This window comes from Lissotriton vulgaris, chromosome 7 (assembly GCF_964263255.1).
Source record: "Lissotriton vulgaris chromosome 7, aLisVul1.2, whole genome shotgun sequence".
Classification (NCBI taxonomy): domain Eukaryota; kingdom Metazoa; phylum Chordata; class Amphibia; order Caudata; family Salamandridae; genus Lissotriton; species Lissotriton vulgaris.
The window spans coordinates 464,648,780-464,668,285 of NC_141695.1; the positions used below are offsets into that span (position 1 = coordinate 464,648,780).

Sequence of the window (19,506 nt, forward strand, 5' to 3'; positions counted from 1 at the left end):
TGGCATTGATCAGGCCGCAGGACAACAAGGAGGCGCTAGCTCTGGAGTCAGCAAGCGTAGTACTAAAATGGAATTGGCTATGTTTGCATCCTTCGATCTCCCCAACCCTTATACTATGGAGTCCCGGGGTACAGATATACGAGGTGAAACGTACTAAATCGCTCCTGCTCCAGGTAATTCTGCCATCAGGGACAGGGGGTGTGGCCCTGGGCCGTGTCCGGTCGCGGACGGGCGCAGACGGGCTTGGCTTTGGCGCGGCTTCGGCGCGCCCGCTGCGCCAGCCCGCTGCGCCGTCTGGCCGTGTGACACATTATATAGGGTGTGAGGAGGGTGGGAGTCCGGCGCGACTAGAGCGCAGCCCCCAGCCACACCTAAGATGGCGCCCGCCGCCGCCAGCACCTAATCAAACAACACGGCTGGGCGAGGCAGGGAAAGAGAGTACAGGCGTGGAAAGAAGTGTCAGTGTGCCTCAGTAAATTCCCAATTAAAATTCTCTATTTAGAAGCCCCCCAGAAAAATTCATAAAAACGATCTTTTTAGCTATTTAAAAATGCCGATTCACAGTACAAATTCTGGCAAGTAAATTCAGGTAAAAAACGCTCGCAGCCCTAGTGTCTCTCGCTAGGGAGAGCTCGAAGAAAGGCCACCGCAGCATCACTCCGGGCCACCCCCACAGCATCACTCAGGGCCACCACAACATCACTCAGGGCCACCACAGCATCACTGAACGCCACAGCATCACTCCGCGCCATCACAGTATCAATCTGTGCAACCATTCAACGACAACTGGTTCAAATATGTTCTCTCAATGTTTCAAGCTTTATTACAAATGTCACAAAAAGATGTTAATATTTCACCTCTGTTCTTGGATTTTCGTCACAATAAAATACACTGAACATAATCTTCACAAAAGTTATTTACAAAAGTTTAAGCTATTGCTATTATAAATTACAATCACTTATTTAAGTATTAATTATTTAAAAAAATGAAAAGCCATTGTTATTTGTAATATCAATACATCTAAGTCACGTAAATACAAAACATGTTGCATTACAAATGCTATAGGTGTCACATTTGCAAAAGTTATAACTATTGGCATGGTAAATGACAAAGCTATTAATTTAGCTATTTTCAAAACCAACACATAAATAAAAAAAATTGTCATTTACAAGACCAATTGCTCAAACTTTCCTAATGCGAGACCTATTGCATTGCAAATGCTGGTTGCATTTGTCGCCCTAAATGGGCCGGGTATTCCCAGACGTGGATCCCTTACTCACCATGCCACTGGAGTCAAGCTAGCCTGGCTGATGAGGGGTGCTACCCTAAAACCGGTCCTAGGACGCTTGTTTCCGAGCCAGGGAAGCCCTGCCTGGCAATTCGGGCATGACTGTTCCCATGGGGAGAAGGGCCAAAGCTGGTTTGCATATGGCTGGTCTAAACTGTCATGGCATTTTGTGCAAAATAACAATGGATTTGGGCACAAATCTTTGAACTGGGGGTGAATGTTTGACATTGTTTTAGCATCCGACCATCAAAGTTTCCTTGTGCTATTGGTATGGGTCAGCATTAGCCCTTAAAATTAGCTCAGATGTTAACCTTTACATGCAAACCAGCTTAGGTGCACTTTGTACACTAATACGCTTTTAATGCAATATCTATAACATGTCAGATGATTCAGTAAAAGTACTGCATCCAGCAAGATGTTGCTTCTAGAGATGCAGCCACAAGTTCCATAGAAATACCCAAAAATGTGAATAATTTAAGATCCCCTCGATTAGTGAGAGGAGAGGGCTGGAATACATGACGTACAAAGGGACAGGATACAGACCACCAGGTCTACAGCAGTCATGCAGAAGATGTTACTTGTCCTGGCAACCAGACAGCATAATAGTGTCTAAAGGAAAACATGATGTTTAGACTAATCTATTAGAGATGTACAATACTCAATGTTTAAGGTATATATTTCAGAGTTCATGTACAATACTCAATGTTTACAGTTTATATTGCAGAGTTGAACACGAGGATGATCCTAATACATATGATATACATTACATTAGCACACAAACATGTACTCATACAAAGGTGTGTAGTGAGTCAAAGGCCCCAGTCACGCCCATAGGAGGGATGTAAAGAACCAGTCCGCTGCCCTTTTCTCCAAAGAGGCCAAGGATATGTATCTACTTCTGGAGTAAAGATATTTACCTCTGAGTGACCCCTAAAAAGAAGAGGTTCACTACAGGGGTATAATTTTTCCAATGTTCCATTTAATCCTTGGTGTACAATAAAGAAAGGAAACTAATTTGTACTTCCTCATGACTGACGGTGAAGTCTAAAAATTATTTTAAGTAAAACATTGGCTAGATTGAGTGGAACAGGACAGGTGTTAAATTCCAGGAGTTTACCTTTTCATTCCAGATACAGTTCCATCATAACTGGAAGGTGTTCCTTCTGTAAAAAACAAAAAACAAAAAAGATGTTAGAATAAACCCCTAATATTATACAATGTTTATTTTATGACACTGATACAGCACAGCCTAACTAGTCAATGTTGGAGACACTGATTGTTTATCAACATCTTTTATTTCAATATGGTTTTTGATAGGCCTTAGGCCCAGGGTAGGGAAAGGTCATGGGCGGGACAGTTAAAAACACTTTAATTCAAGCGATCCACAGAAGGTCAAATAAGCAGACATAGTGGGCATACTGCGCAATAATGCAATTTGAACGTTACTGGTGACAATATTGAAAGGCCCATGAGAGCACAACGTTAGAATACTTGGCCACAGCTTACCAGCTTCCAGTCCGAGAGTACTTTAACTCAGAACTCTTCAGATAGCCATTTATCTAATCAGGTGTGCCTAGAAGCAGTACAGTTAAACTAAATAGAGGAATCACACCTTGCGCATTCAGTTGGACTATACCTTCACTGTGCCTTTCCTTGTGCTCTGTATTTTTCCTTTCAACACCCAGTATTGGCCACAAGGCCAAATAAAAACATAGACTATTTATGCTTGTTTATAGCAGAGGTTTTAATTATTTTGTTTGTGATTTCAAGAATGCAATAGGACTGCAAATATGATAATAAGTGCTGCAGTAACTACAGAGTTTACAGGATATTCCTGGGCAGGATCTGTACTGATTTATATACAAATGCAAGCATCACCTCAATTTCATTCCAGACAGCCAAATAAATCCATTGGTTAATGGAGAGAACTCTGGACAATACACAGATGTGTCATATATAATGATATAGCACAGAGGTTAACGGTCCCGTGAGTCACTGGCTACGAGGATGCTCTCTCAAACCAACAGCAGCATTCATGGTGAGTGAATGAAACAAACATGGCACGACTAGTGGGAATTACCCTTTGGTTGAAATCTGGTTTTCTGAATATTATGAAAGGAAAGAGAAGACTGCACTGCTTGCACATGCTTTTATTTTACAGAACGTTTTTCTTCATACTGAAGTATTTAAAAATCACTATTACATGGTCAGTTCAGTTCATACGCTTTTATTCGGGAGTATTATACAACCATATAAGCAGTGCATATAATCTTAACATGAAATGGTTTACTCTTTCTTCCCAGGAGGACACATTTTCTGAAACAGCTACTTTACTGGAGTACTGTTATACGGTTACCATTTTCTAATTAACTTTCGATATATGCATGATAGTATTTCTAAAACTTATAAGTGAAGTCCAATCAATATGCCTGTGAGAAAGTGCCATCTTTCTTGCCTTGGTATGCCCCTACTTTTTTCTGAACTGCTGATGTGCTTTGACTGAGTGTACCCTGGGTCCCTGCCAATCAGGTACCCAGGGCCTGTGTTCCTTCCCTAAAAACTATGCTGAAACAAAATACCCAATTGGCATCTCTGGCCCCCTGTCAGCCCCTAGTAAATGGTACCCTAGGTACTCGGGGCACAGTGACCAGAGAAGACCCCTTAGGGCTGCAGCACTAATTGTGCCACCCTCAGGGGCCCTGTACCCTGGTACCCACACACTGTCTTTGCAGGTTGAGTGCCTAAGTACAGAACTAAAGCACAAGTTACTACTTGTGTAACGATATATCTGTAAGAGACATTAGTTAGTGATAGATTCCTTACCTTAGAATATCCCAAGGCGTCAGACTGGATCCGGAAACTTTTGCGTAGCAGTACCCTTGCGCGTCGGTAGGCGTCTGGGGCTCCGCGTCCGTCGTCGGCGTCGTGGGCGCCGTGATGGCGTCAGTTCTTAGACACAGCTTTTCCACGCCAGAAGCGCAGAGCCATGCCAAAAACCAACACTGGTGCCATGAAACTAGGGCCCTGAAAGGGGATGACCTTAACCCTAGATATCAGTTCGCAGAACGGGGAGGATGGGTGGGTCGGTAAGGAATCTATCACTAACTAATGTCTCTTACAGATATATCGTTACACAAGTAGTATCTTGTGCATCTGAAAGAGACATGTTAGTGATAGATTCCTTACCTTAGAATAGATACCCCAGCAATACCATCCCCGTGGTGGTGGGTCTGCGAACCAATAATCACACCAGAAAGTCCTGGAGGACGGAACGGCCAAAGTAGCCGTCCCTCCGGACTGGACTGTCCAGGCAATAGCGTCTTGCAAAGGTGTGTAGCGAGGCCCACGTAGCTGCCTGGAAAATGTCCTGCAAGGGCACACCTCGGCCCAAGGCAGTTGTAGTGGCCGTGGCTCGAGTGGAATGAGCCCTCAGCCCAACAGGGGGTTCCTTCTTAGCCAAGGAGTAACACGCCTGGATGCACAAGATAATCCACCGGGAGATGGTCCGCTTGTGCACCGCTTTCCCTTTCTTGGCGCCCGCGTATCCAACAAAGAGTTGATCATCCACCCGGAACGGTTGTGTGCGATTCAGATAAAATGAGAGCGCACGTTTTGGGTCCAGACGGTGGAGCCTCTCCTCCTCTCTCGAGGGGTGCGGAGGCGGAAAGAAGGTAGGCAACGTGATGGATTGCCCCATGTGGAAGGCCGTGACTACCTTGGGTAGGAAGGAGGGCCTTGCCCGTAACACAACCTTGTCCGGATGGACTGAAAGGAAAGGAGGCTTACAAGATAGAGCCTGGAGCACACTCACTCTCCTGGCAGAGGTGATGGCTACCAGGAAGGCAGTCTTCAAAGAAAGAGGGCGAAGAGGACAGTTGTGAAGTGGCTCAAAGGGAGCGCCGATCAGAAACGTAAGAACCAGGTTCAAGTCCCACTGAGGCATCACATAGGGAACAGGAGGAAAGGTATGAGTGATGCCCTTCAGGAATTGATTAACGATAGGGGACTTGAACAAAGAAGGTTGGTCAGGCAGCCTCAGAAAGGCTGAAAGAGCTGAAAGATAGCCCTTGACAGTGCCCAGAGCAGAGCCCTGCTGGGCAAGAGAGAAGAAAGAGGAGAACCTCAGAAAGAGGGGCATTGAGGGGATCCACAGCCTTTGCTGCGCACCATGCCACAAATCTGTTCCACCTGCAGGCGTATACCGACTTTGTGGAGGGACGCCTGGCTGCCAGAATGATAACAGACTTCAGGAGGCAAGTCAAATGGCCTCAACTGTCACCACTCAATCTCCAAGCATGGAGGTGGAGACTGGACAGGTTCGGGTGGAGGACCGTCCCCTGCTGCTGCGACAGAAGGTCCTCCTGAAGAGGCAGACGAACCGGGGGATCGACTGACATACTGAGAAGCTCGGGATACCAGTACCTTCGTGCCCAGTCCGGAGCCACAAGGATGACTTGTGCCCGGTCGCGCTTGTTCTTCTTCAGCACTCTGGGCAGAAGTGGTATAGGCGGAAAGGCGTACAACAGACCGCAGCTCCACTAGCGACGAAAAGCGTCTCCGAGCGAGTGCCGCCTTGGAAATTCCAACGCGCAGAACTGATGACCTTGCGCGTTCTCTTCGGTGGCGAATAGATCTAACCAAGGCTCTCCACATTGCAGAAAGAGGCCTTGCGCCACGTCTGAGTTCAGACGCCATTCGTGATCCATCGAGCACCGTCGGCTGAGTTCGTCCGCACTGGCGTTCAGAGAACCTGCCAGGTGTTGAACCATCAGAGTCACGCCCTGATGTTCCAGCCATTGCCAGAGGCGCAGAGCCTCCTGGCAGAGGGTCCACGACCCCACCCGCCCTGTTTGTTGCAGTACAACATAGCGGTGGTGTTGTCCGTGAACACTTGCACTACACTCCCTCGGACAGACGGGAGGAATGCCTTCAGTGCCAGACGAATCGCCCGCAGCTCCAATAGGTTGATATGGAGCCGGGACTCCGCCGGAGACCAGAGACCTCTGATCTCCGCCTCTCCCAAGTGGCCTCCCCAACCCTGGAGGGACGCAACCGTCACAACTACGTGCTCCGGTTGGGGAAGGGAGAGGGATCTGCCGTTGACCCAATCGCGGTCCGTGAGCCACTACTGCAGCTGTCTCGCATTGCCCTCATAGATCAGGACATGGTCGGACAGGTTGCCCTGATGCTGGGCCCACTGAAACTTCAGGTCCCACTGCAGAGCCCGCATCCGCCACCGTGCGTGATGCACCAGAAGGATGCAGGAGGCCATCAGCCCCCGAGAGCCGCAGCGTCAACCTGACCGAAACTCGGGATAAAGCCCGGAAGATCGGAGAATCAGAGCCTGTATATCTCGAACCGAATATGCTACTTACCAGTATGCATCTGTTCTTGGCATGTAGGGCTGCTGACATTCATATCTGTGCATAGCTCGCCGCCTAGTGTTGGGTCCGGATGATTGCACATTGTTGTCCTGGAAGAGTCTTCGAAGTATCACGAGATAGGTGGCTCCTCCCCTGGACTACAGTGCTCATGGGCATCAACTCCATCCTCAGATTGTTTTTAGCCATTGTGGCCAAGATGGAGTGAAACGAATAGTTTCTTACCTGTCGGTGTAGTTTTGCAGCTTGAAGATCTTTCTGGATTCACTATGCTGTGCATTATTCCGCGATCTGGTGGTTGGGTCCGGATTCGTAGTCTTTTTTCTCTCTTTTTTTTTTTTGTAGCCCAGGTGGGCGTCGACGTCCCACCATTTGGTGCACCTTCGTGACGTCGGCACGCTTCCTGCGGAAGCTCCCACCCTTGGGCGCCATCTTCGGATTCTTTTTTCCGCCGTTGGGTCTGGATCGTCGCATGAAGCTCCGGAGAAGTTTCAGGAGAAAAGAAGGAAATACACGAGTTTTTGGAAGAAAAAGGACCGAGGAAGGTCGGAGAAGAAGACCTCCTAGAACCAGAACGGGGAAGGAGGAAGAAAACATCGAGGTTTTCGACAGCCAAGGAGAAGGAGCGGGCAGGGGACCCCCTGACCGAGCACATGGACAACACTCCATTCAAGTTCTGCCGTAATTGCCACCACAAGTACGCGCAGAAGGACCAGCATCCAGTCTGCAACCTCTGCCTGCCGGTCGACCACTCCAGCGAGGATTGCAACGCCTGTTCAGTCTTCACGCCGAAGACTTTGAGAGTTCGAGAGAGACAGAGGGTGGCCCACCAGACGATGCAAGGGAAAGGGACCACGCCGACGCTTTACGACCTGGGCGCCTCCTCCGAGGAAGAGGAGAACATCGCCGAGGGACCAGATGACTTCACGGTCGTAGAGACCGATGTGAGACCTTCAAAAAAGGTAGGAGAGTCTACGACCCCCGAAAACCCAGACAGGGCCTAGAAAGCCTGAGGGAGAATCCCGAAAAACAGAGGCTAAGTCCTCGAAAGGAGCACCGGCGACGAAATTTTCGACGTCCGAAGTTGCATCCTCCGAAAAGCCCAGCGGATCCTTCGAAAAGGACTCCCAGATGGCGAAGACCAGCGAAAAGCATAGGTCGTCGAAGCAGGCCCTCGAGAAGGGACCCGCGAGCTAGAAGACGCTCAAAATGGCCTCCACGTCGAAGGCGCCGTCGAAGAGACCGGCCGAGAAGCTCGACGCCGAGCAGGCGGCACAGATGGAGAAAAAGAGAAAAAGGCTCGAGGCCGAAATGGAGAGTATGCTCCAGAGGAAGAGAGACTTCGACGAGAAAATGAAGAACTACATTGGACGCTGTTTGGGTGGTATGTTTGGGGAGGGGGGGGGGGGGGGGGGGGGGGGAATCTATGTTAGTTCTAGACAGTAAAACCTGACTGAATAATTTGTCACACCCACCTGTCTGATGAGATCTTGTTCCAGGCAGGAAGGAATTGTTGCAGTCTTCCCCCCACAGGAGTGAAATGTTGAGGGGGAAGGGAAGGAAAGTCATTGGGTAGGGGTGGAGGCAGAACAAGAGTTGTTGGTTTTGCCTCTGCCTTTGTTGTGGTTACCCCTGTAACCCCCTCTTTGGGAGCCCTTAGTGAATGTAGATTGGCTAGGGGTTTTGTAGGAAGTGGAGGGGCTGTCTGAGTAGTAGCCTCTTGTGTTGCCTCTATATGATGAGCGACAAAAAGAACGTCTGGGAGCTTTCTGCGGCAAGGCTCCCATAGATTTTGCTGTGTCTGTGTCTTTTTTCTAAAGACACATCGACATTCATCAAATGGCTGATTAAGGATGGAATTTTGTACCTCCGGTTTAAAACCTTAAATACGTAGCCAGGCATGTCTACGCAAATGGGTACTGGTATTGATTGCCCTTGAGGCAGTATCTGCAGCATGTAGGGCACAACAAATGGAAATATTAGTAATATTTTTACCACCTTGTACGAGTTCATTGGCCCTATTTTTATACTTGTCTGGTAAATACTGCATTATGGACTCCAGTCCATAATGTGCCCGGTCATATCTTGCCAACAGCACTTGGGTATTGGCAATGCGCCAAATGTTAGCTGCCTGTGACGCTGTTCATTTACCGGAGGCGTCAAGGAGCTTAGATTCTTTATCTGGTGGTGAGGCCTCACCTGATGTTTGTGAATTAGCACTTTTACATGCATTACATACTACTAAAGAATCTAGTGGTGCTGGACCTCTAATGTAAACTGGATCTGTTTTCTTTTTTTCAATGAGAGGGTTGAGAACCCGAGCCCTAACAGGATCTTTAAAAACCTCTGCTGATTGCTTGAGGACACCTTTAAGCATTGGCAAAATGGCAGTAGACCTTTGTGTATTATCAAAAGTGTCTAATAGGAAATCATCTTCCACAGTATCGGTGTGCAAGTCAAACCCATGGTACTGGGCAGCTCTTAGGACTAGTAGGTTAAAACCTATAGTGTCATCTGGTGGGGAAGGTCTGGAAGGATATACATCGTCTTGTGGACGTAAGGCACATCAGGGGTGTTATAATCATCCCTCGGATTAGGTGACTGAGGGGTACTATTGGTCCCTGCTGGGTCATGTGCACCCCCATCTGTGTCATCAGAGTCTGTTTCTACATCATCATCTGAATTAGTGGATGGTGTAGGGGAATAATGTGGTGGAGGAGGTGTAGGAGAAGGAATAGTATGGGGGGTGGTAGAGAAGGTACCCTTATTGGAGAGGTTGCAATGTCGCTCTTCTTTGGAGGAGGAGGAGGAGGAGGAGGAGGAGGTGCAGGCGCCTCTAGTGGTCTCTTCTTGGAGCTAAGAGCTAGTTGGCCAGTCTTAGGATCCTTTACAAGAGTTTCTTCTGTGTAGGGCAGATTCTTAAGCGTCCAAGTTTTCGGTTCCGGAGTTTTTTTCGGCACCGAGTCGCTGGGTCCAGCCGTCGCAGGACCCAGAGGTGCTTAAAAATTTCCACCCCATCTCTCTGCTCCCAGCCCCGGCAAAGATGCTGGAAATCCATCTACACCAGCATCTTTCTTCCTTTCTGGATTCCTCTGGTCTCCTGGATCATTCGCAGCACGGTTTCCGGAAGGGTCACAGCACGGAATCCGCCCTGACTGTGGTGCTTGACAACATCCGCACCACGGTTGACAAGGGTGGAAGTACGCTGTTGATCCTTCTGGATCTTACAGCTGCGTTTGACACCCTGTCTCCCCTCGTGTTAACATCTCGTCTGAGGGAGATAGGGGTGGAGGGGCACGCACTAAGCCTGTTGGCTTCTTTCCTGGACCAGAGGGAACAGAGAGCGAAGCTGGGAGAGTTCCTATCTCCATCCCTGCCGCTGAAGTGGGGGGTTCCACAGGGGTCGGCGTTAAGCCCGACCCTGTTTAACATCTACGTGACCCCCCTGGCCAGGCTTATTAGATCTTTTGGGATGGAGGTAGTGTTGTACGCCGATGACACGCAGATCTTGCTGTCCCTCGCCCAGCCAGTCAGCGCTTCTGCCTCCAAGTTTAGACTCTGTATGGAGGTAGTCGCCCATTGGATGATTAACAATTCATTGCGGCTAAATGGCTAAAAGACGGAGATCCTTGTGTTCGGCGAGAAGGAAGACATCTGATCGGCGGAATGGTGGCCCGAATCCTTGGGGGCGTGTCCGGCTCCAACTCGGGCAGCACGAAACCTGGGGGTTATGATTGACCCTCCCCTCGACATGGCCCTCCAAGTAAAGCGGACTATCTCCACCTGCTGGGGCATCATTGCAATCCTGTGGAAAATCAAGCACTACCTGTCCGTGCAAGCCCGGAAACAAACTGTGGTAGCTTTGATAACATCTCGGCTTGATTATTGCAATGCTTTATACGCGGGAGCCAACAAAGGCCTGTTGCAAGGTCTTCAATCGGTGCAAAATGCAGCGGCGAAGTTTGTACTGGACCTTCCGAAAAGGTCGTCAGCGACCGCCGCCAGGAAATCTCTGCACTGGCTTCCCATTGGCGCCAGGATTTCATTTAAAGTGTTATGCTTGGTGTTCGGTGCCTTAAACAGGAAAGAGACTGGAGGTGTAAAAGATCTCCTGATTCCTTATGCTCCTACTAGGAACCTTCGCTCCTCGGCGAAACTGCTCCTCACCGCTCCTCGAGTGCGTAGAGCTAAATGGGGAGGCAGAGCCTTTTCCAATCTGGCTCCAAGATGGTGGAACACTGTTCCTTTAGAAATCAGGATGTTACCTTCAATACATCTATTCAGAAAAGCCCTGAAAACATGGCTCTTTGGTAAAGCCTACCCTTAGCTTTTGGTTCTGCCTTTTCGTTTTTTCATTTTTTTTAGTAGGCGCCTTGATGCCTCCGGGCAAAGTTGCGCGTTTATAAGTCTAATTTCATTCATTCATTCATAGCTGGTCTAGGGTCTTTTGGCTTAGAAGTGTGACCTTTCGATGCGTCTTTTACCGGAACGTGTTTTTTCAGCACCGAAGCGTGCGAGTCAGGACCTTTAGGAGGTTTTTTACTCTGCTCCGAGTGCAGTTTTGGCATTGATGAGCCGCTGCCAGTCTTCGGCGCCGAATGCTTAGGTGTCGGAGCAGCGGTCGGCGTGGTTGAGGAAGATGGCTTCTTCTTCGTTGTCGGTATGGGATCGGCACCGGAAATAGGCTGACTCGAGCCCGAGCAGCCTGAAGGCTTAGTGGGGCGTGGGAAGCAGTCTCTCGGTGTGCACCCGGGCCCGAAGGTTAGTGTGACCGAAGCCTTTTTTGAGGGTGTTGAGGAAGGGTTTGGGTAGACTGTCTTACTTACGACCCGTTGAGCTGGAGTGATGTCCCCGACGTCCGAGTCTTCGGCATCAGAGGAGCTGGCACTTTCTTCGGCGTGCTGGTGTTCTGGCAGGTCGACGCCCTCGTCAAAGATGTCGTCGGGAATCGAAGCTGACTAGCGAGCCAATGTTCTTCGAGCTAGTCGGTCCGGAATCTTCTTTTTGAAGCGGAAAAGGGCACAAGCGGAACAGTCTTTGGCCTCGTGCTCCGGTGAGAGGCAAAGGTTGCACACCTCATGTAGATCTGTGTGGGGAAACTTCGACCCACGTCAAGGGCACTTCTTAAATGGCGTCCTTTCCATGAGCCAGAGAGTAAGGCCTAGGTAGGCCTGAAGGCCTTCGTTGACTACCGGAATCAAAGACTTCGAAGTGGTGAAGAATTGCGTCGATGTGGAGTGCGATCGAAACAATACCGTCGAACTGGGAGAGGACTGCTTGCCGAAGGAAATTCGGTCCCAAACGGGAGCGCAGGAAACACATCCAAGCCCGATGGCGGAAAAAAAACAATCTGAGGATGGAGCTGATGCCCATGCGCAATGTGGTCCAAAGGAGGAGCCATCTATCTCGTGACTTCCAAAGAACTTTTCAGGACAACAAACTGCAAACATCCAGGCCCAACACTAGGTGGCGATCTATGCACAGTGTGTAATCTGCAGCTCATATGCCTCGAACATAGGCTTCCTGCAAGTCCATTGCCACCGTCCAGTGTCCGGGTTCGCAGGAAGAGAGGGCCTGAGCTAAGGTTAGCATTTTGATCTTCTCCTTCCAGAGGGAGCTATTTAGGACCCGGAGATCTAAGTTAGTACGCAGGCCTTTATCCTTCTTGGCCACAGAAAGTAGCAGGAATAACAAGCACAACCCTACTTCTGGCGGAGGGCCCCTCTTGGTACGATTCAGAAAAGGGGGTGGTGATGAACAGAGTGTCTGAATTAAGCAGACCACTCTTACCCAGTCCAAAGATCAGGGCTTGATCCATCACCGTTATTTAGCTCACTGCACCATCCCAGCTCAGAACCTGGCTATATGCAAATTAGTCTGTCCCTGGCCCAGTGCATCATGGGAACAGGGCAAACCAAACTACCAAGCCAATTCTTCACCAGAAAGGAGACAAGCTTCCGGGGACCGGTTTCTGGCATTTCAGCAGTCGTCGGCCTGGCTTGCTTGAATCCTGATGGTGCAGTGAGCAAGGGACTCATGTCTGAGTATACCCTGCCACACCTAGAGTGGCCAAAAACGATTCAGAAAAGGGGGTGGTGATGAACAGAGTGTCTGAATTAAGCAGACCACTCTTACCCAGTCCAAAGATCAGGGCTTGATCCATCACCGTTATTTAGCTCACTGCACCATCCCAGGGCAGAACCTGGCTATATGCAAATTAGTCTGTCCCTGGCCCAGTGCATCATGGGAACAGGGCAGACCAAACTACCAAGCGTCTTGGTAGCTCCCTTGGCCAAGAGAGCTGAGACTTCCAGGCAGAGAAGGGACAAATGATCCTCAGACGAGCCACTGAAAGACTGTGGCATGGAGGGAGGGGTAGTTCCAAAGGGGAGGGAGTAGCCCCTTCAGACTATCTGCAAAATACACCTGTCTGACGTGGTGGCTTGACAGTGGGGGAGGAGATGGCAAATCCTGCCACCCATTGGCTACTTATATCCCTGAAAGGTACAATTAGGATGGTTTGGAGGCTGATGCGGGAGGGGGGGGCGGGGGGGACGGGGGGAATGGCGGACTGGCCCGCCCGCTGGTTCCTGGACCAGTGTCACAAGGCAGCTTGCGTACCTGTGGCTGGACTGGGTCAGACGTGGTGGGGTGCCCCTTCCGTAGCCACAAAAGAGACAGGCAGACTGTGCGGGACGGGAGGCCGCAGCGAGGCCTTAGGATCTGACCGTAGCCCAGAAATCCTTAAAGCGCTCAAGCGCAGTCTGCCTTATCACCAAAAAGGCGACTGCCTCCGAAGGGCATGTCTAGCAAGGTTGCTTGAACATCCCTGAAAAACCAGACGTCCTCAACCAGGCGTAGCACTGAAGGGCTACCGACTAGGCAATCGTTCTGGCCAGAGAGTCCGCCGTATCCAGTCCCCAGCGAATTGTGAATTTAGCTGCATCTCTCCGATCTGCAACTGCCTGGAGATAATGGCCCAGGCCTCTTCCGGGCACTGGAGCAGCACCTGCGCAACCGTATCCAAGACTGTATGGGTATAGCGGTCGAAGAAGCATGCGGTATATACTGACCGCAGCGCCAAGCTGGAGGAAGAGAACTACACTTCCCAAGATGATCCAGCTTCTTGTATTCCCCACCCAGAGGTGCGGAAGGGAATGCACCCTTGGAAAATGAGGCTTGGACCACCAAGCTCTCATGTGAAGAGTGTTGGAAGAGGAAAATAGGATCGCCGGAAAGCAGGAATCAGCAAGCAATCGTCCGTTCCACAGGAGCCCCTGTGCTGGGCTTGGACTAAGTGCCCAGAAGGAAGTTCGTGAGAACTTTACTGCCGGGTAAGAGGGGTTCAGAGGACGCTGCTGCCGGCTGAGGCACCTGTCAGGAGGATAGTCCTGACTGCCACTCTAGGGACCTCCAGGCATAAAGCGTCGGCTGCCCTACGTACCACCACTGCATAGGATGCTCCCTCCTCAGTAGCCACTGTAGGGGAAGAAAGCATGCCAAAGTCTAGGGAGGTATACACACCACTGGTGTCACCCAATTCCTCTCTCTAGTCCAACTCTTCAAGCGGGTCTATTAAAGGGTCCAGTGATGCCCTCCCAGTCCTAATCACCAACCTCAGGGCGATAGCGAACGCCTGGGATGAACAAGGGAACAAAAGTACCCTCCGGCATCAAATTAGATGTTGGTCGCGTCGATCCGGCTCAGAGTCCATCACAGGGATGAGTATGGGAACGGCATCGGCTGGCGCCACGGCCGATGCTGGGGGTGTTCCCCGGGATCTGTGCCGGGGAAGGTCGACCAGCGTGGATCCGGATCCAGACCTGTATCACCCTGCGGTTCTGGAGCTGCCGGCATCAAAGGCCCAGGGCTCCCAACCCGCCCCACGGGCCTGAAGGCGCACCAGCGGAGTCGGGCTGCCCACAGATACAGTGCAGGGCTCCAAAGAGCGTATGATGCTGGCCAAGGGACGCCCGGGGGGAATGTGCAGAGGTGTAGCTGAATCAGGCACCAAAGACGGAGCCTAAGAGCGATGACGCTTTTGTTCCTGTGTTACGTCAGCCGACTGACGGTGAGAAGGCGGAGAGCAACGTTGCTTCTTCGCCTTCTCCTTGTGCTTAGACTTACCCAAGGAGTACGAAGACTTGAATGTGGTGTGGTGACTCTGCAACCGTCTCAAGACCTTCCCCTCAAGCTAGACTGGGAGTGACGCAGAGTCGACAGCCGGGCCTCAAAAATCTTTCAGGACCGCTCCTGCAAAGACTTCGGATTCATGGCCCAACAGTCAGAGCACGACTTCGGGTCATGGTCGTGATCCATGCACCAGAGGCACACGAGGTGCGGATCCGTCACAGACATCAGCTTGTGACAGTAGTGACAAGGCTTGAATCCGGTTCAGCAATGTGACAACCCTCACGCACCAGGAATCAAAGACTCGAAAAAGATGTCGAAAAAAGTTCAAAAAATAACTAAGGGGCAAGCCTCTCTCCGGATCTTGTCTAGGCTGGCGTGGAAAAAGAAAGAATGGACGTCAGTGGCTGGGGCAGCGTCCAAGTAGGCACCACGTCGTCATCCCGGTGACCATGAATGACACAGAGTCGACCAATGCTACCTACTGAGGCGCAGGGGTATTGCTGAAGGAAAATTCTCTGGATCCAGTCTGACACCTCAGGGTAATTCTAAGGTAAGGAATCTATAACTAATGGGGAGGGGGCGCTAGAGGGCGCGCACGCAGAATGGCCGCACTTGAGTGAGGCTCCTGCAGCCTGGAAAAACAATCCTTCATTTATCCTGCTGAACTAACTCCTTACTGACAAAAAACACGCACAAATGCAGAAGATATTGCTCTGCAGCCTCGGTGACAGTTTGAGAGCTCTACGACATGGTACAACCAAGTTAAAGGCACCAGAGTTTTGGCCGAGAGCGGAGCCGGAGCTCGGCGGAGCCAACTGCGGGGACCGGAGGACTAGGCTAGACCGCGGCGTCCCACGAGGCGCATAGGCCTCGAGAGGACGGCCGCCGGGAAAGTGCCCACTTTCAAACGCTGCTGAGGTGCGGAAGATCAAGAGGCACCGGAACCGGATTCCATGCTGCCGATACCATCTGAGGCGCCCGGTGGGGCGGCTGTATAACAATCGGCTGTGTTGCAAGCTGCCGGCAGAGGAGACCTGAGCATTGCGGTGAGAAGCGCAGGCTGCGGATGGGCTTAAGAGCGGCTACGTAATGGAGTATAAGAGTGCGGCACCATCGGCGAGCGAGAGCAGACATAAGTGCACAGGAATAACAAGCTGAATCCCCCGCTACTAGACCTTAATAAATAGATCGTGAGTAAGAGTGAGGGCCGACCTGGGCGAGGCGCGGCTCCGCGCTGTGACACCCAGAAACGGCAGGGCTGCCCGTGTGCGTCTTTCGCACAGGATAATACCAGAGGGTCCCAGCCTACGGAGAGACTTTCAACTAAAATCGAAGGCACACTGCGAGGCCTCAACTCGCGCTAGGGCACAGCTTGCTGCGGGGCCTGTAGGCCACATGTGGACATACCCTGGTACGCAGCAAAAGAGATGGTCGGAGCGGCGTAGTATTAACTGGCAGGGCCTGAAACACATGAACAGAGCCAATACACGGCCCTGGGAAGGCAAACTATATTGTAACAGGGAGATTGCACCAACTTTACCCTAACAGAAGTAGCGTTGGGGCATAGGGTGGAGATACCTTTGCGCTGACCTTTGCGTGAGCCCCTCGGCAGCATGGAAGGCCAGACTGAGCCTGGAAGGTGAAAAACTGCGCAGGGAAGAGGCACCAAAGAACAGCGCGAGCACTATATCCTAAATGTACAAAGACGTTCCCACTGCCTAACACGGTGCCACGGCTACGCGGACAGGCCCAGGAGGAGATAGACATTGGCTGCGATACGCCTTGATACCACGTAAGGGTAGTGGTGGCACACCCTCCATTGTAGCTCTCACCACTATTACTAAAAAAATCCTCGAGCCAGCATATACGGCCATATCAGAGGCGCAGTTGGGACACAAGATCTAACGGCTCTAGCCGCACTTTATTGACCAGCGGTCAGGTGACCCGCGTTACTGCCCCATTTGTCCGGATTGAGGAGAGGCTACCAACGGTGCCACATAGACAGGCCTGGTTTGCTGCCTAGGACCGCGGGTGACCGCCCAAGGCGTCTCCCTGACTAGCTGCGACGGGGCGGTAAGGATCAATTGCTGCCTCCGTATTCTCATCTTCCTGCTGAGCACATTATAGGTACCACAAGGCTACATGAGGCTAAGACTACTCTTTTAGAGGGGGTGTGTTACGCCCCTCTTCCCGCCTGAATATCACAACTGGTGTCATCGGTTCAGATTTCCCCGTGCACTGATAGTAGAGACTGGCTCATGAGTACAGGCTCCTGCCCTCTCCGGGAAGTACGTGGAAAGCGACCCTCACTAACCGCTGCAAGTCCCTGCAAGTTCAAGTTCGAGCATTTATATAGCGCACTACTCACCCAGAGGGTCTCAATGCGCTTGGGAAAGGGGTTCATTATTTGTCGAATAGCCAGGTTTTAAGTTCTTTTCTGAAGGCGATGTGGTTTTGAGTAAGGCGGAGGTGGGTGGGGAGTGAGTTCCATGTCTTGGCAGCCAGGAAGTAGAAGGGTCTGCCCCCCATGGTGGATTTTCGGATGCGCGGGAATGCTGCGAGGGCTTGATTGGACGATCTTAGTTGGCGGGTGGGTTTGTGGAAGGACAGTCGAGTGTTGAGGCATTCGGGTCCTAGATTGTAGAGGGCCTTGTGTGCGTGGGTGAGAAGACGGAAAGTAATTCTTTTGTTGACGGGAAGCCAGTGGAGGTTATTTAGGTGTTCGGTGATGTGATCTTGGCGAGGGATGTCCAATATGAGTCTCGCTGATGCGTTTTGGATGCGTTGGAGTTTTTTCTGTAATTTTGCTGTGATTCCGGCGTACAGTATGTTACCATAGTCCAGTCGACTCGTGACCAGTGCGTGGGTGACAGTCTCTTGTCTCGAGGGGGATCCAGCGGAAGATCTTTTTGAGAATGCGAAGAACGTTGAAGCAGCAAGAGACCCATAATGGGGAAGCAGGATAATCGACAATCTAAACTGACCTTTGAGACCACCACCGCCAAGAAAGGGTTGCAGAACACGCCAGACAGTGGGCTCCCAGAGCCCATCGACAACTGGAGCGAGTTCTAGCTCCTCCACGTCGGACATATGATGCAGGAAATGAGGCAGGGGTTTGCCACAATAGTAGACAAAGTCGACCGGATGTCGTCAAGGATGGACGCCATTGCACAGAAAATGGATGTACACTAAGAACGAATCACTGAAACTGAAAGGCGAATATCTGATAACGATGACACCACGGCCTCGCATACCACGCAACTATCGAGAATGGACAATGTCCTCAGAGTCATTGCTGCGAAAAATGAGGAATTGGAAGCTCGCAGTCGGCGCAATAACATTCGCGTGATAGGCGTGCCAGAGTCCACCAATACGGGGCGCATGGAAGAGTATGTGGAGAAAATACTCCTTGCTGCGATTGGGACTGAAGCGTTCTCCAAACAATTCATCGTCGAGAGAGCACACCGCTCGCTTGGACCGCGGCCTAAGCCTGGGGCCCCACCACGACCCATTATTGCAAGGCTCCTAAACTACCGGAACCGAGATGTTGCGTTGCGGGCAGCACGCACCAACCAAAACCTCCCGTGTTATGGTGTCAGCTTTTCCATTTATCCAGACTTTACGCCTATAGTGCAGGAACAGCGACGTAAATTCCTGAAGGTCAAGAAAAAACTCTGCACTACAGATGGACTACGCGCTGCTGTACCCAGCAAAGCTGAGAGTGACCCACCAAGCAAAGCAACACTTCTTCACGAATCCGCAGCAAGTAGAGGATTTTTTTAAAGCTCTGCGTCGGGCACGATCTGGTCATAGAAATAACGGCGAAGGGCAGGAAGATGAGCAATCGCTGAACGAAGACATGTAAATTGGTGCTCTGATCGCTGAGGTGCTGTGATGCCCCATTGACATTAACTTGGAGGCCCGCAGGAGGGCTTCAAACGCGAGAGGACACCGCTGCTGATCGCAAGTACCATGGACGGGTATTGGACTGTTGGTGGTAATGTATTCCAGGCACCACCCCCTTCCCTTGAATGTGCCCGACCGAGGCCGAACAGGACGAAGGGCAAGGTGTAGGGGGTGGCTATTTGCATACCTTGGACGACCTCCATAGGGAATACTCCAATGGTCATGTTGGTTACACTGCAGATGTGCTGTTTAATTGTTGTTTGGGGGGGTGAGTGGGATGGGGATACTGGCAAGTTGGGGATGCTTCAGTGGGAGGGGGGTGGGGTAGTGACCTTTGAGAACGACTTGGTACTACATGCTGCCATGAGCGCTACTGAGGTATCTCTGACAAGTGTGCATAGGTACGAATGGTTAGAAAACGAGATGCGTAACCTACTAGCAAGTGAGAAGAAGAGGTCCGGTAATTGGGATTCAACTGCTTTGTTCACTTGGATTGGGGGAGGGGGAGAGGCATGGTCAATGATGCCTCAGTGGGGCCAGGGCAGGACTCGAGGCCTTGAAAGGTTTTGTGAAAAGTTTACTAGACTGACGGCTGGAAATACGCCGGGGGTTTCTGCTATTGGCAAGTTAGGGATGCTTCAGTTGGGGGAGGGAGGGGTAGGGGTGTCTGAATATTTTGTTACAGGTTTGGGTGAAATGAATATCAAAGAGATGTTACTTCTGGATCAGACAGGATTGCAAGATGGCGAAAGGCGGGAGATAGCTCTTGCAGTGCATATTGTACACACACGCATTCAT

At 50.9% G+C, this 19,506-nt stretch overlaps 1 protein-coding gene across 2 annotated transcripts in view; it reads right to left on the reverse strand.

The window, feature by feature from the left end:
• TRIM28 (tripartite motif containing 28) overlaps positions 1-19,506 on the reverse strand; it is a 538,764-nt gene that overhangs the window by 345,557 nt on the left and 173,701 nt on the right. For both annotated transcript variants that reach the window (XM_086930506.1, XM_086930507.1), the window contains exon 11: positions 2,406-2,451. In XM_086930506.1, the coding sequence (XP_086786632.1) occupies positions 2,406-2,451 (46 nt within the window). The remainder of the gene's footprint in view (positions 1-2,405; positions 2,452-19,506) is intronic.